Source organism: Musa acuminata, chromosome BXJ2-4, assembly GCF_036884655.1.
Source record: "Musa acuminata AAA Group cultivar baxijiao chromosome BXJ2-4, Cavendish_Baxijiao_AAA, whole genome shotgun sequence".
Classification (NCBI taxonomy): domain Eukaryota; kingdom Viridiplantae; phylum Streptophyta; class Magnoliopsida; order Zingiberales; family Musaceae; genus Musa; species Musa acuminata.
Window position 1 is genome coordinate 2419242 of NC_088341.1, and position 19955 is coordinate 2439196.

The following is a 19955-nucleotide window of genomic DNA, read 5'->3' on the forward strand; positions in this document are numbered from 1 at the left end:
TTGAGATGGATAGAAATGAAAAGAAACACAGAGCTTCTTCTTCTCCGTCCATATATTTATTGCACACATATATAGAGAGCATAAGATGCTGTGTCTCCTGGATGAAACGAGATCTTCATCTCAAGGAGTTCTGCAAGCTTCATCATGCATTCTTGCTCAGTTTCTTCCGCCATTCCCCCTGCTTTGCTCCTCTCTCACGGCCTTTGCCTTGTTGAGCCTGGCGATGTTTCGCAGTCTGGCGTACAATTTCCCGAGGTAACGAAGCTGGCGAGACTGCTGAGTTATGATTTGGGCCGTGGAGGTTCCCTCGCTCATGACGATCTGGTAGCCATCCCCGTAGGAGTCCATGCCTTGGCTCAGCAGCTGCCAGAACAAGCCACCGGCGGCCGAGCCACCGGTTCTGGCGGACCAATAGATCTTGGAGTAGACGGTCTTGAACAGGGTATCCCTCTGGTAGATGCTGAACCCTGGGTCCTTCCATGACTTCCCGAACTCCGTGATCAGCAGCGGCTTCCGGATCACGTTCCGAGCATCTCGGATGTGGACGCCGAGCCAGTTGCTCAAGAAAGCAAGCTGGGATTGCTCGTCTGCGTTGGACAACCTGCTCATGAAGCAGAGCGTTTAGTGTTCTCTTGCTGCCGCTGCTAAATGACAATTTGCAGTGAACTCGTGACGTTACCATTGATCGGGATAGGAATGGATCGTGGCGAAATCGATGTTTGGAATCTCGTTGTTGGCAATGAAATCGGTTCCGATTTCCAAGCCCGGATTGAATCGCTTGTGGGGTGATGAGGAGCCATAGAATCCCTCTAAACCGGCTTCCAGCAGGTGGTTGCCGTCTATGGACTTCACGTACGCAGCCATCTCTGTGATCCATCCCTACGTGAGAACCAAAACAAGAGAGAGAGAGCAGCTTAATGCAAGTGGTTTGCTCGTCGTTCTTCATTCTTGAACGAGTGAGACAAAGTTGAGTTAAACTGAGGATGATCAGAGAATGGAAGCTTGAGAATTAAATGGTTTCGATTACCTGAATGGTACTTCCTGACAGATCTGACTGGCATCTGGGCTCATTCATTAGCTCCCAAGCAAAGATTGTCGGGTCATCCTTGTAAGCAACTCCGGTGATGGTGTTGACTCTTGTGAGCATAGTCTAAAAGATCATCGAGCTCAAGATCAAGTACCAAGAATGACATAGAACTACTACAAATAGTATTGGATGTCAAAAAATATATGTGATTTTACAAACATTTATTTATTATATTCATGTTGCTGGTTCTTCTTCTTCTTCTTCCTACCTTGATATGATTCTTGTAATAGCCTTTGACAACAGAGTCTGTGAAGAAACCATCGTCTGATGCAATGTACTGACCCTGATTTCTTGCCCATTGGACATACTGCTTCTTCCCTCCAAAAGTATCGTAGTTGTTGGCCAAGCTTAAGATGAGCCTAATTCGATATCTTCTGGCCTCGGATATCACAAAATCCAACCCCTGAAGTGAACAACAATCACAACAACAAGAAAAAAGTAAACGTCAAATCGCCAGTCACCAAAAAGAGAGAGAAATCAAGAAAAGGTCGCGGATGATGTCGGAGACCCTGAAGGTTTGTTCGTTGTAGGAGCCCGGGGAGTACTGCAAGGCGTTGCTTCCCCCATCGCTGAAAGCCCATGTCCTGGCCACATAGAGGCCATGGCTGGAGGCGTCTCCAAAGGCAGAGGAGACCTTGCTTCTCTGAGACGGATCTGAGGCCAGAGTCATGAGCCAGTAGGCATTGAACCCATTGGCAAAGAACGGGTTGCCATCGAGCACAAAGTTCAGCCCCCTGGTCTTGATGAACCCCCCGCCAGCCTCGACATGATAACGAGGAGCCAGCAGCAGCAGAAAGAGGCCAGCCAAGAGGCTCACTCCCTTCATGGCTCTCTTCTTCTTCCTTCACTGTCGGAGGTGGGAGACTCAGAAGAATGGAGAAAGAGGAAGCACGGGGTATGGGTATAAATGATCTCTCGTCCTTCTTCCTAGCCTAAGAAACCGAGAAAGCCTGGATCTAACTAAATGCTTCAGGTTCTGAGAAGCTTCGTGTGGGTTTGGCCTACTGAACTAAGTGCTGTGATTACTTATAATTGCATTGCAGGAAACAAAGTCGCTGCTATCTGGAATCCAACGTAAAAACAATGAAACGTTGCTTCCTTTGTAAGCGTAGAACGCCGAGGATTGCGGCCAGAATCTTGATCTGGGAACAGTAAAAGGATTGCTCGAGACGATGCAAGTAACCTCGAAGAAGGGAGAACAGATGGCTTTTGGTGGATCAAGGAACCGTAAAGCAAATCAATCACCTTTTGTGGGGGGCATGCAATCATGGGTCCTGTCGAAAGCTTGACTCTCTCGTCGGTCGGCCTCTTCATGACTTCATTGGATCGTGTCCTCCACGGACTCGTTGTTTGAGTTTACCAGGGGATGATATCACCTGCTTTCCTGTTGTTGGAGTTGATGTAATTTACATTACTTTTTCATGTTGTCTTCTAATATTTGGTGCTTTAAACCATATTTGCAATCACTGCTCGATCGTCAAAGCTGCAAAGAATAAAAAAAAAGCTTGCAGAGTGATCATGGTCTCTCTCTCTTTCTCTGAAGGATTCATCAAATGCAACAAAAGCAGGAAACATCAATCATAATAACTGTTCTTCGGATGGTTGCAGGTTTACTGGTTTGTATAAGATTGCTCTTCTTTTACTTGTGAGAAGACTTGAGTTACATTTTTTTTTTATCTTTTACGTTATTACGGAATATAATCTTAAAAAAATCTTAATAGTTCATCGGTGCGGCTTGTCAACTCGTGAGGAGTTGTCCGTTTTGGACGATGGGTATATTCGATTTTATCTTTTATATCTTTTACATGTGAATTTCAAAAGACACTTACGAGGATAAAGGAGACCCGACGGACTTACGAACCGTTTGTTCGTTCTCTTCAATTAATATGGGATTAAATGATCTTATCAGCTATAAAACTATACATTTCACAAAGCCAATCCAATATAATATTCTATGGGAAAAGCAAAGATAGAGGTAATTATCCTCGTAAGGTGGATGACTGCAAATGTTGGAGGTGGTCCGAATGCCTCAACGGAGAAAAGGTTTCATTTCCTCCAAACTAAACTCCCCCGTGTCACGGCACAAAACCAGCTTAGTGGGAGTCGGTGCGGTTTGCTGCCACCTGACACATTGTCAACATACCTAACTCATTTGATCCGTGTTAGCTTTCGAAGGTACATGGGAGCCCGTGCGAGCACATGGCTAAGTCAATCGACTCAGCTTGAGTTGTTCATTAAAATAAAAGAAAAGAAAAGAAAAGAAAAGAAAAGAAAAAGGATTGGTTTGGAGCCGAGTGATGATGACAGTGGGAGACAAAAGGGCGTCGGTCGATGAGTTGCCGCGTGTTTATTCGCGAGGGTCCCCCGGGATTTGGCACCGTTTATGTCACCTATTACTTCGGAAGATGTCGGATCTCGGCGTGGATTACGGAGGCTGCCGACAACTCGGCGGTCGGAGTGCCCATGGTAGTTTACGAGCATCGCATTCACCGACACATCGAGATTAGATTTATGGAGGGTGAAACCTTCCTTCCTATAAACTTCAAGTCAAATGGCACATTCAGCATCCTTAAAACATAATCTTTAAAACTCAAATTACCTATTCTGTTACCATGCCACGAGGACATGGATCGTCTTATTACTTGCAGATGAGGGTTGATTTGGACGAATCGGTCGTGGGTCCCACGCCAGTGGGCAGTGGGAAGCTTTGTAAATCCTGTATCCTGCTAGAGTGCACACAGGCAGGCGGCGTCGCTTTGGGTCGGGATGTAACAGTATATGGCCCGGCCCAGCCTCCAGTAATCCATGGCCGACCCCGGTCGCATCCTACGAGGGTTGGAGAGCACCCGACTCGAGTTGGCCGACGTCTTCGTCTACCTCACCATCCGATTCCGGAGCAGTTCGTCGCTTTGCGGAAATATAAGCAATGAGAGCAGCTCTGTCGTCGACGTTGAAGAAAGTATCCGCCGCGGCAGCCGCGAGGCGGCCTCGTGTTGCGTTTGTATCATCCGCCTCCCACCACCACCGCAGCCATCACCAAAGTAATAAGTCGACCAAGAAGCGGAAGGACGACTACATCCTGGGCCCGGATCTCCCTGACATCTGGGCCACGCCCGGCTCTATCTCTCCTCCTGCAGAATCCGAAAGCGGAGGTGGTAACCGAACTCTTGTGTTGATCAGTGAGCCATAAACACAAACACTTGGTCGTCATGTGGATGTAAGCTGATGTTTTCGCACGCACACTACTTCAAGATCAAAAAACTATTAGTACATGTGTCCATGGAACATAAAGGGGAGGAGATTGATGCGTGAGGAGCAGGCGTGCTGCATGGTTCATGGCTTTGCTTGACACCAATGCGTAATTACTGTTTAGAATAGCTATTCTTCGAGGGTAGGGGGGAGAATGGAGTTTGTCGGAACAAGTTTCTGATCAAGTAGTTGTCAAGTTTCCTTCCGAGTGGAAATCCACATTCATTATACAAAATGAATAAGAATCTGATAAGGAGGTTTAAATCTTGTTTAGTTTTGTATGAGCTGTAGGAGGAATGGTGCGAACTTAGGAACACATCTTTTGACTATATGTTGTATCAAGTAATAATATTGTCATATTTTAACTTCTTTGTTAATTCTATTAGTTAACATATCAGAACTCCATTTGCTGATTGGTTGTATTTATGCTACCAAGAAAATTTCTAATATACCTACTGCATTGTTTTGCATCTTCCAAGGCCTGTGGGCTGTACATTGTTGGCTCTTTGGATAATTCCTTGTGTTCTTCAATCAAAACAGTTGTTTCATTCCAGAACTTTTAACTGGAATTGTAGGCTAAGGTGACCTGTCCACATGAATGATTTTAGTTTTATGTTCACAAGCATACACCCCAACTATGTGGTTAACATGATTATTTAGCAGAATTGTTTATATTATGCTTTAGTTTACGTACATGTAGTTAAACATGATGAAGAAAAAAAAAAACAGATTAAACCTCATGGCGACATATGATGGAATCTAGAGGTAACTCTTTTCAGATTTGTACCCCTTTGTAAGTAAATAAGTGCTTGTCTGAAGAAGAAAATGTTAACACTAGCCTTCAAAAGCAGACAGATGAGAATAGAATTTCCAAAGTATTAGAAATTCGATAGAGGACAGTTCCAGCCTATGACAAATCTGGCAACAAAGCTGTTTAATGTTTTGAATTATTTTTTCAAGCATTAAGAATTATCTGAAACTAGTTTGAACTCTTCTTTGTCTGATCTGTACAAGGAATCACTTTTTTCCTTTTACTATGATTTAGTTTAAGTACTTGTGTCAATTGTACTAGTATTTTTCTTATTTTCTTCTTCTTCAGCAACCTTGGCAGTTGATGCAGAACTGGCACAAACTATTATCGATGGTAAGTCCATCGCGGAAGAAATAAAATTAGGCATCGCTAAAGAAGTACACCGGATGAAGGACACGATCAAGAAAGTTCCTGGACTGGCTGTTGTATTGGTGGGTCAAAGAAGGGATTCCCAGACATATGTGCGCAACAAAATAAAGGCTTGTGAGGAGGTTGGAATAAGATCTCTGATGGCAGAATTATCTGAAGAATGTGCAGAAGACGAAGTATTGAATGCTGTATCCGAGTTTAATCAAGATCCATCAGTACACGGAGTCCTTGTACAGCTACCTTTGCCGCAAGTAAGTAGTAGCAATAATCTATAGCTTTCGGGCTTAGAAAACCTTCGTACTTCATTCACACTATTTATTCAACAACATATATTCATCCAAGCATAACGTTTTAGTTGCTTTGGTATTGTGGTAAGTAAACGGAAGTCACTAGTTTCTTATTGACTTCTAACATAAAGTTTGACATGACATGTATCTCTCTACGATTTTCATTGGGCATCGAGTTCTGTTATCAAGAATATATGAATTTCTTTTAAATTATAAGTTGATACTCGGTTGGTCAAAGCTACTTTTTTTTTCTAATGCTGTTCGAATTGAGTGCAGCACATGGATGAAGACACAATTTTGGGTGCTGTAAGTCTGCAAAAGGATGTTGACGGCTTCCATCCATTGAATATGGGGAATCTTGCTTTGAGAGGTAGAGAACCTCTATTCATTCCCTGTGCTGCAAAAGCTTGTATCGAGTTGCTACTCCGGTCGGGTATCAAACTGAAGGGGAAGAATGTGGCTGTAATTGGACGAAGCAATGTCGTAGGATTACCGACCACTTTGCTGTTGCAGGTATGACATAAAAGTTCAAATATTTCCATGATCCGGGTCAGAATAATAAACTGGAGATCTTGACAGAGACACCATGCAACGGTCAGTGTTGTTCATGCTTTCACGAACAATCCGGAGGATGTCACTCGTGTAGCTGATATTGTAATATCAGCTGCAGGAGTCCCCAACCTGGTACGTGGAAGTTGGCTGAAACGAGGGGCAATCGTCATTGATGTTGGGACAAACCCAATTGAGGTAAGTTTTATCCAGCAAGTTTATTGGTGTTCTTGAGCACTCTGCTTATCTACTGTAATTGATGTAGAAAGACATTTTATGACCAAACCACTAACTCAAGTTCCGCATTTCAAGTTCCGCATTTCACATTTGTAACTTGCTTTATTGATCACCAAATACTGACTACAACTTCCCAATCTGCTCATGCTCTTTAGTTACATTCGACTTGCCTTATTTCTTGTTGGTTCTCTAAAAGACTTTCATTTGTAAACCTCCAGTCCAGTAACTCCTTTTGCTTCAAACACTATACGAACACATTACATGTTCTCCGCATGTTTATTCATTTCATGCTTGTTCTGCACTAAATGCAGCTTATCACAAAACAAAAAGCTTTCAAGATCCCTTTTTTTTTTGTTTAAAAAGAATTTATGCTAGAATGTTACTAATACATGTAACTGCCGTAGAAAGATTTTACTTGTTTGATGGGTCAATACCATTTGCTACCCTGAGTTTGCTTCTCTTTCTACTTGAAAATGTAAACATCAGGATCCCAGTTTGGAGCATGGTTACTATCTAAGAGGCGATGTATGCTACGAGGAAGCGCTGCAGGTGGCATCAGCTATAACCCCAGTGCCTGGTGGTGTTGGCCCTGTGACGGTCGCCATGCTTCTTTCGAACACCCTCGACTCTGCTAAACGATTTTATGGGATAAGTTAGTGCTCTTCTTGCTGTAAAGCTTGTTGTCCTTTTTTTCCTTATTGCTGGTTTTTTGTCTTCCGTTTGACAAGCATTCATCGACCTTCTTGTGAGTGTAAATTTTGTTATCATTTTTCAGTTCAAATATTGTTTGAGCACCTCAATAATGGATTACTACTTTGTTGTCTGTGATGGTTGTCATTGCCTTACAGTGCCCCACTTTTCTTCCAGTCCACCTTTTTTTTGCCTGATTTCATTTGTTTCATTAGGAAATGCCAAAAAATGTATCATTTCTGGAACAGAAACAGAGGACGACTCAAAGATACTGGTTCGTCTGCTCGAGTAAATGCACTGTAATGACATGAACTTGGACAAGCTTTCGGTAGCTAGTGATAAATCAATTGGACGTACCTTTGATTCAACAATGTGTGTGTGTTGAGTTATCAAGAAAGATAGGAATAATTATTCATAATTAATTAAGTATCATTCCGTTAGAAGATAAAATGAGGAAAAGTGTTAATGGACATGTGGTAGAAAGCACTAGTACTCATTCCATGTGGTTGAATAGGAAGAAGAATCTACCGCAGCAAGAGAGAACAGGCATAGCATCCAACATAAACACATGTAGATTTCCAGTACATCTAGTTTGGCACTACAAGATAAGTTCATCATAGAACCTGACACCGCCACCATCTCTCTCCATTGTCACAGACGGCAGACCGGCCGGAGAGCTTCAACGCTTCCAGTGAGCCGACGAACAGATGGCACGGGCATCAATGCAGAGATCAATAACAGTAGTACTATGTACGTTGTTGTTTTTGGATCGTTCCTAAGTCGATCGCTGCTCATCTTCGTCGCCTTCGTCAGCCATGCATGAACGTACGCGATGCCGGCGTGCTGCTGCTTCTTTATGTCGCAAGTATGCATCGACAGCAACTTTCACATGATGTACCTGATTACTTTGCTGTACTTTCTCTAGTGTTGACAGGTATTATTTTATTGATATGCTGATTCTTCTGTGAGCACCATACAATCCATCAAAAGCTTACATTTGGGTGGATTGGCTTAGCTGCTACAGACAACTGTTTGATTCGTGTTTTGTTGCCATGAACAGTGTATCCAGAGCGAGTCTTCTTCTCCAACTCAACTACTTTCTCATTCTATCTTCAGATCTACAATGGCCAAACTCATCTGGCCCTACTAATCATCTCTTCTCACCTTTTATTTGACTCCCTCCCGTGACCATTGCATGTGATCAGAGGAGATGTTGCAGTCAGCATCCTCTTCCTCCAAGCCATACTTGGATGGATTGATAGATATATAGATAGATTGACCATTACTCACACGCCTCTTCTTGGCTTCTGCATCCAGAACTACCACACTGCATCCAGATAGATTGACCATTGCTTCTTCTGTCGTTAGATATTACTGGCTGGTGCTGCTGCAGAAACGACAAGAGAGCTCTTGCACAACTGGTGGTGTGGTGGCAGATGATGAGATTTATTTACGCCAACCAACAGTCACAAAAAGAGATGGAAAGAAGCTGAGGAGAGAATGAGTTCTGTGATGGCAGAAGGCAAAAGAATAGGACATGTAATTCCATGCCATTTATCATACTTTTGTGTTGCTGCTTTGATGAGCAATGGGGGCGAGGCTTGCGGCTATTTAAACCCAACCTTCCCTCCTCCTCTTCTCCTATCACCAATCTTTCTCTTCCACAGACACTTAACGATGAGAAGCCTCGGGCCAAAAGGCATCGGATTGCTCCTCCTCCTCGTCTTTCTTGTGATGTGCTCCAACTTTCACGAGTGTGAGGGAAGGAGAGACAAGCTCCGGAGGGCAAAGCAAACGCCCTCTTCTTCCTTAGCTAGAAAGAAAGCAAAAGGAAACAATGGCGGCGACCGCCGCCATGGCAGCGGTGGTGGGTCGGGTGGGCAACCGAGACCGACCCCAGAAACAATGGCAGCAATGTTCGATGTGCTCGATTTCGGGGCCAAGGGGGATGGCGTGACTGACGACACCAAGGTGGACGACATCGACTCTGTTTCTTTGGATCATGTCTCTGTTTTCTTGGCGTTTTATGGCACTCTCTTGGGATTTTTGAATCAGAAGGAGAGGTTGTCGATGATGCAGTGTGCTCAGAATCTTTCTTCTAATTGATGTAATAATGCAGGCTTTTGAGGCCGCATGGGCTGCTGCGTGCAAGGTGGAGGCTTCCACGGTGATCGTTCCTGCGGAGTTCGAGTTCCTCGTTAGGCCAATCTCATTCTCAGGTCCATACTGTGAGCCCAACATTGTGTTTCAGGTACTGAACAACAAGAAAGTAACATCTAAACCTTCTCGTAGTTTTATGGTGCACAGATTCAGCATTGGAATCCATCTTAATCCTGAGAAATGCTTCTTAAATGTCACAACAAGAAACCACCTCAAAGAGATCGACTTGAATACAAATATGCCACGAATGAGACTCGAAGAATTTATCAGATGATCTCTGCAGCTGGATGGAACGATCGTTGCTCCGACAAGCGCCGGTGCATGGGGTGCAGGCTCGCTGCAGTGGCTTGAATTCACAAAGCTGCAGGAAATCACCATCCGAGGCAGTGGAGTGATAGATGGCCGAGGTAGCGTCTGGTGGACGAATTCCGACTCTGACATCGATCCGGTAATCTCATCATCTTCCTCATGTCATTTCCCACTCTCGACCCCTTACTTAAATGCTCATGGCGATGTATCCAACAGATAAATGCTGAGCTCGGTTCAAAGATGCCACAGATCAAACCTACCGTGAGCGCTCTTCTTGCCTCAGCTTTCTTGAAGCAAACAGAGGGTCTTCTCGTCACCGTTTTCTCCTCTTCATTGTTTCAGGCCCTAAGATTCTACGGGAGCTACAACGTGACAGTCACAGGCATCAGGATCCAAAACAGCCCACGGTGCCACCTCAAATTCGACAACTGCGAAGCTGTGGAGGTCTTCAACATTACAGTGTCTTCTCCAGGTGACAGTCCCAACACAGACGGAATCCATCTTCAGAACTCCAGAAATGTTTTGATCCATCGTGTCGACATGGGTTGTGGTAATTCCTTCTCGACCACGTTAAATGCACATGAACTTTGGCTGACAAGTAGCTCTCTGTTCATAAAACACAGGCGACGATTGTGTCTCCATCCAAACAGGCTGCTCGAACATCTACATACATGACGTCGATTGCGGTCCCGGGCATGGAATCAGCATCGGGGGTCTCGGCAGGGACAACACCAAGGCATGCGTCTCCAACATCACTGTGAGGGACATCAACCTTCGCAACACGATGACCGGTGTCCGAATCAAAACCTGGCAGGTAAAAAGCTTGAGCAGCTTAAAAGTTCCGATTCATATATCTGGGGATTCTGATGGTCTGTGTCCATGGATTTTTGTCACAGGGTGGCTCTGGCTCTGTTCAGGCGATACAATTCTCGAACATAAAGGTTTGGGAGGTCCAAATACCGATGGTGATCGACCAGTTCTACTGTGATCGGAGCTCCTGCGAGAACCAGTCCTCGGCAGTGGCACTGTCGAGCATCGCGTATGAGAGCATTAGGGGAACCTTCACTGTGAAACCAGTTCACTTGGCGTGTAGCGACAGCTCTCCTTGTTCGGGCATCAGCCTCAGCGAGGTGGAGCTCGAGCCACTGCAGGAACGCTACCACATGACCGATCCCTTCTGCTGGCAGGCATTTGGGGAGCTGTATGCCCCGACCATTCCTCCCATCACCTGCTTGCAGATCGGCAAGCCAGCAAGCAACAGGATCTCGACCGACCACGACTTGTGCTGATGGTGGTCGTTCGATGCTTCCGACCGTCGCACACCATTGTTCGTTTTTGTTAGAAATCGAAAAGCTCTGATATCACTTTGGAATAAATCTTACGAAAAAATGGATCTCTCAAACCCATTTTTATTAAATGTAAAATCTTAAGATTCTCATTAAATATAAAAATTTATGATATCTCAAATCATGAAATTTTGACTTTCTTTTGTTCTTCTTAATCTCCTTCCAATTGTATCTAAATCATTACGAATCAGGAAAAGCTCAAAACTAAGACTCATAAATTATAATTATTTTTAATAGTAAGGTTTTTATTTAATATTCCAATATGCTTCCGTTATGTAATTGATTACATGCTTTGATTACAGCTATCTAAAAGAATACATCATATTCGCAATTCAAGAGAAAATTGTTGTGATGCAAACTGACGCCAACTTCGACGATGTCCTGCACAAGGAACGACTGGCGTCTTGTTATGTACGCCAAATCAAAGAGTCCTCAACAAATTGTAAGCGGAGAGGAGTGAGCTCAGAGCGAAGACAACGAATGCGAGGAACGACACGGCGACGGCGCCGCTGGCTTTGTCGGTGAAGTCGTCTCTCCCGAACCTGGAGACCCACGCATCGTTGCGAGATGCTGCCGCCGACGACGCCGACATCAGAAGGTAAGCCAGTACCTGCAGCAACCAACATACTCTGAGGTTTGAGGATGAGGATGATACCTGCGAAGCTGCTGCGGAGACACCGCTGCTACGGCCATCATGTGAACATCGTGATGTGATTTTTAATGTTTATAATATGTTTGGTGGATCGTCATTTTACATGAGAATTAATGACGGAGCAATTAGTCTTCCTATTTATCTGGTCATCACGATGGCCGAGTCAGCAGAGAGCAACAGGCATTTATTGATGTCGTATACTACAACAGCGGCTCACCTGATCCATGGCGAGATCAAAGTAATAACGCTTCGGAGAAGCTATGATGTACTTCATGGCGATCACACGGTGGATCTTCCCGTAGACCTGAAACAGCGAGTACACGAACGCGATCACGTTGATCGCCACCAGGAACCTAGAGCGACAACATCGCTCGTTCGATCACGATCAAACGGTGGAGGATTAAAGAAAAAGAGTGAAAAGAAACGACACGATTAAAACCCCGAGAGCGAGGATGACGGAGATCGACGATTAAAGCGTGTCGGTTGGACTCGTACCGGAATTCTTTGTAGCGGTCGAATGAGTCGCCCGCCCAACCCTCCGTCTTGTCGGAAGCCATCACCGAGAAGGAGATCATGCACAGCAACACCGCCGCCACCCGAAGCACAGTGTCCGCCCTCGTCATCCGCTGCCGCCTCACGATCGCCGACGCCGTCCCGAGCCCCCTCTCCCCCGCTCGCACGCCGCTGGTCCCGTCCAACCTCGCCACCGCGGACGCGTCGTCCCGGCTCATTCTGTTCGCTTTCGCGACCGTCACCACCGGCGGCGGAATCGTGCTATCCGCGTGACGAAGCGGCGATCGGATAGGGGATCCCGCGGGTGCATCTACTCGCGCTGGGGTTTGGGGTCTCGACGATGCCTTCTCCGATGGTAACGGCGGCGGGATCGGGTTCTCCGGGTCTAGTTTCGGCGATCGGCAAGGCGAACTCATCGTCCTCTACCACTGGTGAGTTCCAATTCAATGGTTCATCGCTTTCTCTTTCGTTTGCGTTGCGTGTCTCGATTTGGTCTCATTTATGGGCGGAAGGGGTGGGGGGGGACTGGGGCTTTGGGACCACCGGGGAAAAGATTGGATGGCGCGAGAGGGGAAGGAATTAACCGCAGCTTTGGCAAAAGACTCTGAGCTCGTGCCGGCCGAAGCCATCAGCGATGTCGCGAGGAAAGCTTAATGCTTTAGGGGAAGGAACGGTAACGTCGATTGAAGATGGGTGATGAGGAATTCACAGCAGAAGAGGGTTAAAAGAGAAGTCGTCCCTGTTTGGCCACGCGAGCGGAGGTGCATTCGATTGTTACGCTCAGGGAGGGGGGTTGCGAAGAAAGGAACAAACACAGAGAAGTACGAGGAAAGCAAACAAGCGAGGGAAGGAGAAGTGCGTGAGGGGGAAAGCCACCGCTTGCCCTTTGCAGGCTTTCTTTTGTTTATTCGCCAGAGAGGAGGAGCGCCACACGTATACAAAAAGCTGGACACATTGGTTCATTGGTTCGAGTCATCGGAGGCTCATGTTTTATATTGTTTTATAATCCACAGACCAAATCCAGGAAACAGACGGACGGGATGATTTTAGTATTGTTAAAGCAAATTATGATGATCCAACGTCAATGTCAACTCACGCTTAAGTCTACAGTAAGCTCGGTGTGGGAGGGAGACAAATGGGTTTGGTAGAGGATTCTGCGAAACTAAGTAGGAGGTGTATTTGGTAAAAAGACCGTCTGATGTTTTAAGTTGGTAGAGCTGAGAAGCACAACTGAGTCCGTGTGAGTGTTTTAGTGGACTTCTTATGGTAGAACTTAGGTTACCCTCCGGATTTTTTATTTAATGGGGGAGTTAGTTAATACACGAGAGCAGTTTCATGGAATTAGGGATGCGAGGAGCTCTTCAAATCATCACATATCAAATTGACAAACTGATAGGGGTAAAAACAAATTGGACGTAATACACCGGATTTGACGTAATACACCCCGACGTCAGCCACCCCTGAACGGCATACTGCCCTAGGGGGCGAGCATTAAACACCAACATAATGTGCACCCTCGCTCACCGTACCCAGACAACCTCATCGTCTGACCCCGTACGGCCGGACGAGGCAGGGGAAGGCGTCGACCAAGGCTCGCCATACCCTGCGGCGGCTCGGCCTTCCACGCAACACCCACGACGACGACAGACACAATCGGGTGTACGACCCTGTCCCGGTAGGATGACGCATCAGGTAACATCAAACTCACCTATAAATACCCTCGGGCTCCTCCAAGCGAGCAACGAAAGGACACAGAAGCACGACTTCACCCAAAAACTCCTCTCCCAATCACTGACTTGATCGTCGGAGGGGTCGGGCTGAACCACCGACTCGACCTGTGTGCAGGCACTCGACCGAAGCCGACCCAACCCGGCGTCGCGAAGCATTCCAACCAGATCCCCCGCAATCGGCCGTCACCAGATCCCGAGAGGAGTCTTCGCCTGATCCCAGCCGTTCGGACCCCTGAACCAGTCGCGTCAACCCCAAGGTCACGGCTAAAAAAGTTACTTACCATAACAGATTGGCGCTAGAAGGAGGGCCTCCGAATGTCAAGCGATCAGTGAATCCACTTTGGCGAGCCCTCAGCCGTCGGGCTCCCCACCCCGGGGGAACACCCCCCGCACGATGAAACCCGTGACGAACGTCCCGCAGCGGCGTCAGAACGTTACTGGCAATTGTTCAATGACCCAGGCTTGTCGCCTCCCAACGGCGCACCCGCCGGCCCATCACCGGTGTCTCCCGAGACCTTTCACGACCTCGCTCATCAAGTCTGAGCCCTAACGAGCATGGTGCATACCATCATCCCGATCGTCTCCCAACGGACCCCTCCGCATACGGCCCGGCCTTCGCAGCAACAAGAAACCCTCGTCCGGACTCACGTACCTCTTCCCGAGCTCCCTGGCTCGCCTCAGAACCCGATAACTCGGCCCGGGAGCCGGGAGGCAGAAGACACGACGAGCCGCCCCGAGCGCGAGGCTCCGTCTGCCGACTCTACAAATGCCTTACGAGCTCAGTTGCGCCTCGTCAGTCAAAGACTCGACGAAGTACAACAGGAAGTCCGTAAGTCGAAAGGAGAGCTCGGGGTAGACGGACAGCAAGGATCCCCGTTCACCCCTGAGATCCAAGATCAGGCGATCCCGTCACACTTCCGCCTCCCCTCGCTGGACGCGTATGATGGCGCCGCTGACCCAGCGGACCATGTGGCCGCTTTTCGCGCCCAGATGGCGCTATACGGGACTTCCGACGCCTTGATGTGCAGGGCGTTCCCAACAACCCTGCGGGGGCCAGCCCGCGCGTAGTACAGCAGTCTGAAGGCCGGGACCGTCGCCTCCTTCGACCAACTAGCCAAAGATTTCGAGCTCAACTTCCTGACTTACACTCGACCAAAGCCGTCCGTGGCATTACTCCTCGGACTCAACCAAAGGGAGGACGACCCCCTCTCCCATTTTGCGAACTGCTTTACGATGCAAATCTGCGGGCTGTCGGATGCTCACCCCTCTCTGTTGATGCAGGCCTTCCAGGTTCTTCTGGTCTCTCGTGGAGCGACCCCCCCGCCGCGGTCCCCGAAATGCTTCAGCGTGCTGGCCAGTTCATTGCCGCGGAGACATGGATGGCTGGGAAGCGGGAGGAGCACAAAAAAGTCAAGTCGGAGCCGCCCCGACAGCAACAACCCGTCGCGTCCCGTCGCAAGTTGGATAGATCCGACCCAAGGCCTCCTCTCCCCGCCTTGAATTCGTCACGCACGGAAATATTTCTCCATGAGAAGGGAAAGGGACTACTCAAGGAGCCCCACCCAATGAGGAACCTGCGAGAGCTCGCAGACCGTTCAAAATACTACCGCTTCCATCGGCAACATGGGCACGACACTGAACAGTGCCGTGAACTAAAATGGCAAATCGAGGAGCTCATCCGCTGAGGGTTTTAAGTTGGTAGAGCTGAGAAGCACAACTGAGTCCGTGTGAGTGTTTTAGTGGACTTCTTATGGTAGAACTTAGGTTACCCTCCGGATTTTTTATTTAATGGGGGAGTTAGTTAATACACGAGAGCAGTTTCATGGAATTAGGGATGCGAGGAGCTCTTCAAATCATCACATATCAAATTGACAAACCATCATCGGACTACTGAGACATCTAAGTCGATGTCATATATGTATGACGTTTGAATGCTTGTGTTAGATTTCGCATATCATTGTTTCATGCTACAATTGTGGTGTACGATATCACCTCGATGGTAGTCTTTCTCCTGCAGGTGACCATCCAAAGAAATATAAAAAAAAGTAAATAAAAAAAATGGTACACTGTGCAAGTATCTTCGTATCTTCATCTATTTAGGATCATGATTTATTTTTTATAATTTAAGATAGTTTATTTACTACATATGTAATATCCGAATAAGTAAATATTAAATATTATAGACTATCAATAATTTGACAATGCTTAGTAGCATCACATTAACACTATCACGGTATTGGCTTCAATCATTTTGGTAGAAAGTCATGAATATATTTTTGTTAAAAAAATTTAATCAATTATCGTGTAGTTGACTTAAACATTAAAAAAAAAGTTAAGGACCCAAGACCTTTGATAAAAAAAAACTTATTTTTCAAGTTACTAATTTAATTAATTAATTAATTAATATTTAATTTATTATCAATAATAATAAAATCATTCACATAAATTAATAAAAATATGATTATATCCTCATGAGAATAGATGAATAATTAATTGTTAGATTGAGAATTATGAAATATGACTAAATATGTTCGAAGTTAATGATATTAAGTATGAGGGGTTTGCTTAAGACCATAAAAAAGTGTTTCATAACTTACATATATGTTGAGGAAGATTCTGATCAATGAAGTTTAAAAGTCTCATAAATATACCCTCAAAAATATAATTACGAAGAAATATATTATTCACATCAAATAATCGAAGTCATCGATTGGTAGACAAAGATAAGATATAAATTAATATGAATTATTCTTGACTTTACAACTTAATTAAATATGTCATGATACTCAAGCCATGTATATTAATAAAATCATTTTGCAGCAAGTATTGTTTTATACTTGGACCATCAGGATTTTCTTGATATGAAAAACATATTTGCACCAGGTGATAACTTGGATGGGATGAGACTAAGTCTCATGTACTATTCCCTAATAAAACATTATATTCTGTAATCATTGTTGCTCATCATTTCAAAATTCTTAAAGCTCAGTTAACGATAAAAGGCTCATAAATAATTTTTTGACGATTCAAAAATTGGGCCGACTTATGGGCCATACTTCCCACTGGGCTGCATTACCTTTGGCTGCCACGAGGATTATCTTTGCGTGTTGGCTCCTCAACAAATATAGTTGAAAAATAATTACTCGGGATTTCCTATTTTTGAAGATATTTCTTCTGATTGCATGCAGTCATGCACATTTTCTTCTTCTTTTTTTTCCTCTTACTTTTCTTGTGAGATGAAGGTTAAAAAAATGACTACGGAATAGCTTCATATTAAAGATAGACATTTATTGAGTTTATCCAACAATTTAAGAGTTCAAGTTCTGGATTTAATTGATATATAGTCTCATGTTTATTACTCTTATACGATTCAAACTCATGCAATAAAAAGTATATATATATATATATATATATATATATATATATATATATATATATATATAAGTTTCATTATGACTTGACTGCATGAAAAAGAGATGACTAAGCCACATGCGAATAGAATACATGAACATATTCATGAATGACGACTAAGGAATAGTTTTATCCTGTTGAGAACTAAAGGATTCGATGTGACATATGTCGAGTTGAGTTTGACTGACCTACGACTGACCGCCCTTCGATTTTTGGACCGAGTTGGTGGACTTTATTGATTTTTAAAAAAATTTAATAATATGAGTGATTTAGTAAAAATAAATCTTATAATTTATTTTTAAACATAAATATATTATAATATCTTTCTATATTTTTAAATTTTTTTAGTTTTTTTAATATTTGGTTGAGAGTAAAGGAATCAAAGACCATTGACTCATCCTTTCCTTCAGAAACATCTTTTGAGATTTATAAACTTTGAAAGCGTAGAATCAAAAAATTTCTTACGAGTTTATAGGGTATATCATGAGCTTTTGTATGCGCAGAGAGCAAGATATTTGATGTATCCGAATGGGCAATTTATCAAATCAACATCTGTTTAATTATCTTATTTTATTTCTTTATAATTTTTATTGTCGTAAAATTTGGAAACCTATTGATGCTTAAGTTGACTTATCAATTTCAATAATAAAAAGTTAGATTTGTAGATTACGTATCAAACTTACTCTTTCAGTTTTTAGTTTTCTTTTTTCTACATAAATATGGTAACATAAATGCATACAATTAGAAATTTGGCACTCCCTCACCAATCATAGATGATGTCTGTGGAAATAGATGAAGAAAAGTAACAAGCATAACATGACAAAGGCTGTGATTTGATGCCATTAAATTGCCAATCATGTCCTCGACGACTTGAAATAGTATGTATAGTCAACAGTTAGAAAGCCTTCATTACTCGATCATCTCCTCCTGGTGTGAGTTTGATGAGGTAGCTTAATGCAGATGATGCCAGAAAGTTGACATGGAGAGATGAGTTTTTGGGAGAAGCTAAAAGCGCAGACCACAGAGAGTTCTTGATATCTAAAAGACTAGAGAATTAACAATTGTAATCGGTAGTTTTGTAACGAACAATGTCAACCGGCACCATTGTTTTCTCCCTTTAAGATACATGTGTCTGTTGGTTGGATTAGATGACCTCCATGAGGTCTTTCTTTTTTCTTTTAGATGGACCACACAAATAGATGGCCTAACAACATCAAAATACATGTGATTGTGTAATTGTTAGTCCAACTTGATTCTAAATTACATTTACAAATGATCGAATAGATGACTCAGATGTCATGTCGGGGAAGACGATAACAATAAATTAATAGATTTTATGATAAGTCGAGTTCAAAAGAATATTGTACGATATGGATAAAATATTTTTCTTTGAATTCATCAAAGTCCTTGCACCTAGGTGGTCGAGTCTCATCCGTTGTGCTAACTAGGCAACTATATAATGAGTTACGATTGAGAGATAAACTTTTTTTCCGATCAACATGTAATGTCTTCTGTTCAAACAACACAAGTTCATATTTTTTAACATATATATATTTTTTTTGGCGACGTGTGGATTTAAATATATATTTAGATGATGTTAGTGTCAATTTTGATCGGAAAAAAAAATCTATTTTATACTGAAGCATAGGAGAAGCTCAACGAAGGATGATATATTAAAAAGGGTTTAATCGTCTGATTTCGATTCCGACGTACTTACCCAATTAAAACTCTTCCGATGCTCGGTCCTCTCAACCTCTTTTTATCTTCTCGCGTGTACCCATCAGAATTCTAAGCCTTTGGGTTGCTCGTCCGTCCATATTTAGCACACTATCAACGTAGACAAACGAGTCGGAACACACAGAGGTTTGATGCAGGAAACAACCTACCAAACCTGCCCCTTCTGAGAGGAGGAAGTAAATGAGAGCATAATTGAAGATGCTCGTAAACTTATTTCCCACCAACCTCCAACCAATCCAACCAAAGCAGTGGACTAATTATTATGGAGGGAGGAGAATTAATTCCATCTCCATGCTGGTGGTGGATGGGTTTGACGCACAACCGAAGACGACCCGAGTCAAACCTGCCAACCCCTTTAATGAAGGCTCGGCCACGCCACGCCACCGGTTGACTCGTCTCCCAAGACTCGTTGGTCCACAGTTGACCAAACGTCGCCTGATTTCAGTGGCCATGTCGGCCAATTGTGAGGTGATCTCCGTTCATGCACTGGAGGATCAGTACATGCGAGTTTGCACGACCATTAGCTTAATCTGATAGGTTCAGCGTACCGGCCCATTCATATTCGAGCGTGGGAAGGCTGGCGACGCTTTGCTTCACATCCACAGCCCTGCCGTCTCCGCCCGCCATTGGATGTGGTGGAGCAATCAAGTAGGGCCGCACAACGACAGTGAAGGTGCGCGGATGCGTCCGCTCCCCCCAACTGGCAAAATTGAATGCCTCCAACCCTACTCTTCAATGAGAAGTTGGCTGGGGTGGTTGCATCGCCTCACCCTCTTTCCCGCATTACCCCCCTTTTAAAGCCACACGTTCCCACTCTT

General features: G+C 44.4%; 4 protein-coding genes across 10 annotated transcripts; 2 read left to right on the forward strand and 2 right to left on the reverse strand.

Annotated features, from left to right (window-relative positions):
- Nucleotides 1-10: 10 nt before the first annotated feature.
- On the reverse strand, nt 11-2376 carry LOC135609459 (mannan endo-1,4-beta-mannosidase 1-like). Its single transcript, XM_065102755.1, has 5 exons — nt 1596-2376; nt 1296-1490; nt 1028-1150; nt 680-879; nt 11-601 (listed from the first exon to the last, which is right to left on the reverse strand). The coding sequence occupies exons 1-5, from the start codon at nt 1911-1913 to the stop codon at nt 157-159; spliced, it is 1281 nt and encodes a 426-aa protein (XP_064958827.1). The 5' UTR covers nt 1914-2376; the 3' UTR covers nt 11-156.
- Nucleotides 2377-3908: 1532 nt separating this feature from the next.
- On the forward strand, nt 3909-8147 carry LOC135581494 (bifunctional protein FolD 1, mitochondrial-like). Of its 7 annotated transcripts, none has more exons than XM_065102757.1 (6): nt 3909-4239; nt 5448-5767; nt 6080-6316; nt 6383-6550; nt 7076-7241; nt 7937-8147. In XM_065102757.1, the coding sequence occupies exons 1-6, from the start codon at nt 4014-4016 to the stop codon at nt 7972-7974; spliced, it is 1155 nt and encodes a 384-aa protein (XP_064958829.1). In that variant the 5' UTR covers nt 3909-4013; the 3' UTR covers nt 7975-8147. The 7 variants fall into 7 exon arrangements, with proteins under 7 accessions (XP_064958829.1, XP_064958830.1, XP_064958828.1 ...); XM_065102758.1 differs by having other exon boundaries at nt 5457-5767; XM_065102756.1 differs by having other exon boundaries at nt 5436-5767; nt 7937-8134.
- Nucleotides 8148-8956: 809 nt separating this feature from the next.
- LOC103980208 (polygalacturonase At1g48100-like) lies at nt 8957-11131 on the forward strand. The gene is made up of 7 exons (XM_009396524.3): nt 8957-9250; nt 9399-9530; nt 9723-9887; nt 9965-10009; nt 10091-10298; nt 10372-10562; nt 10645-11131. Exons 1-7 carry the CDS (start codon nt 8957-8959, stop codon nt 11035-11037), a joined length of 1428 nt encoding a protein of 475 aa, XP_009394799.2. The 3' UTR covers nt 11038-11131.
- A 196-nt stretch (nt 11132-11327) lies between these two features.
- LOC103980207 (CASP-like protein 4A3) lies at nt 11328-13197 on the reverse strand. The gene is made up of 3 exons (XM_009396523.3): nt 12242-13197; nt 11964-12099; nt 11328-11704 (listed from the first exon to the last, which is right to left on the reverse strand). The coding sequence occupies exons 1-3, from the start codon at nt 12673-12675 to the stop codon at nt 11516-11518; spliced, it is 759 nt and encodes a 252-aa protein (XP_009394798.2). The 5' UTR covers nt 12676-13197; the 3' UTR covers nt 11328-11515.
- Between the last annotated feature and the right edge of the window lie 6758 nt (nt 13198-19955).

Bases quoted from the DNA above. Each gene is read 5' to 3' on its own strand.
- LOC103980207 (XM_009396523.3), bottom strand. From the start codon at position 12,675: ATGAGTTCGCCTTGCCGATCGCCGAAACTAGACCCGGAGAACCCGATC. The intron at 12,100-12,241 runs GTACGAGTCCAA...TTGTCGCTCTAG, and splicing joins GACCGCTACAAAGAATTCCG to GTTCCTGGTGGCGATCAACG. The intron at 11,705-11,963 runs GTGAGCCGCTGT...TGGTTGCTGCAG, and splicing joins TTGATCTCGCCATGGATCAG to GTACTGGCTTACCTTCTGAT.
- LOC135609459 (XM_065102755.1), bottom strand. From the start codon at position 1,913: ATGAAGGGAGTGAGCCTCTTGGCTGGCCTCTTTCTGCTGCTGCTGGCT. The intron at 1,151-1,295 runs GTAGGAAGAAGA...ATGATCTTTTAG, and splicing joins ATTACAAGAATCATATCAAG to ACTATGCTCACAAGAGTCAA. The intron at 880-1,027 runs GTAATCGAAACC...GTTCTCACGTAG, and splicing joins TGTCAGGAAGTACCATTCAG to GGATGGATCACAGAGATGGC.
- LOC135581494 (XM_065102756.1), top strand. From the start codon at position 4,014: ATGAGAGCAGCTCTGTCGTCGACGTTGAAGAAAGTATCCGCCGCGGCA. The intron at 6,317-6,382 runs GTATGACATAAA...AGATCTTGACAG, and splicing joins CGACCACTTTGCTGTTGCAG to AGACACCATGCAACGGTCAG. The intron at 6,551-7,075 runs GTAAGTTTTATC...TGTAAACATCAG, and splicing joins TTGGGACAAACCCAATTGAG to GATCCCAGTTTGGAGCATGG.
- LOC103980208 (XM_009396524.3), top strand. From the start codon at position 8,957: ATGAGAAGCCTCGGGCCAAAAGGCATCGGATTGCTCCTCCTCCTCGTC. The intron at 9,888-9,964 runs GTAATCTCATCA...TGTATCCAACAG, and splicing joins CCGACTCTGACATCGATCCG to ATAAATGCTGAGCTCGGTTC. The intron at 10,010-10,090 runs GTGAGCGCTCTT...TCATTGTTTCAG, and splicing joins TGCCACAGATCAAACCTACC to GCCCTAAGATTCTACGGGAG.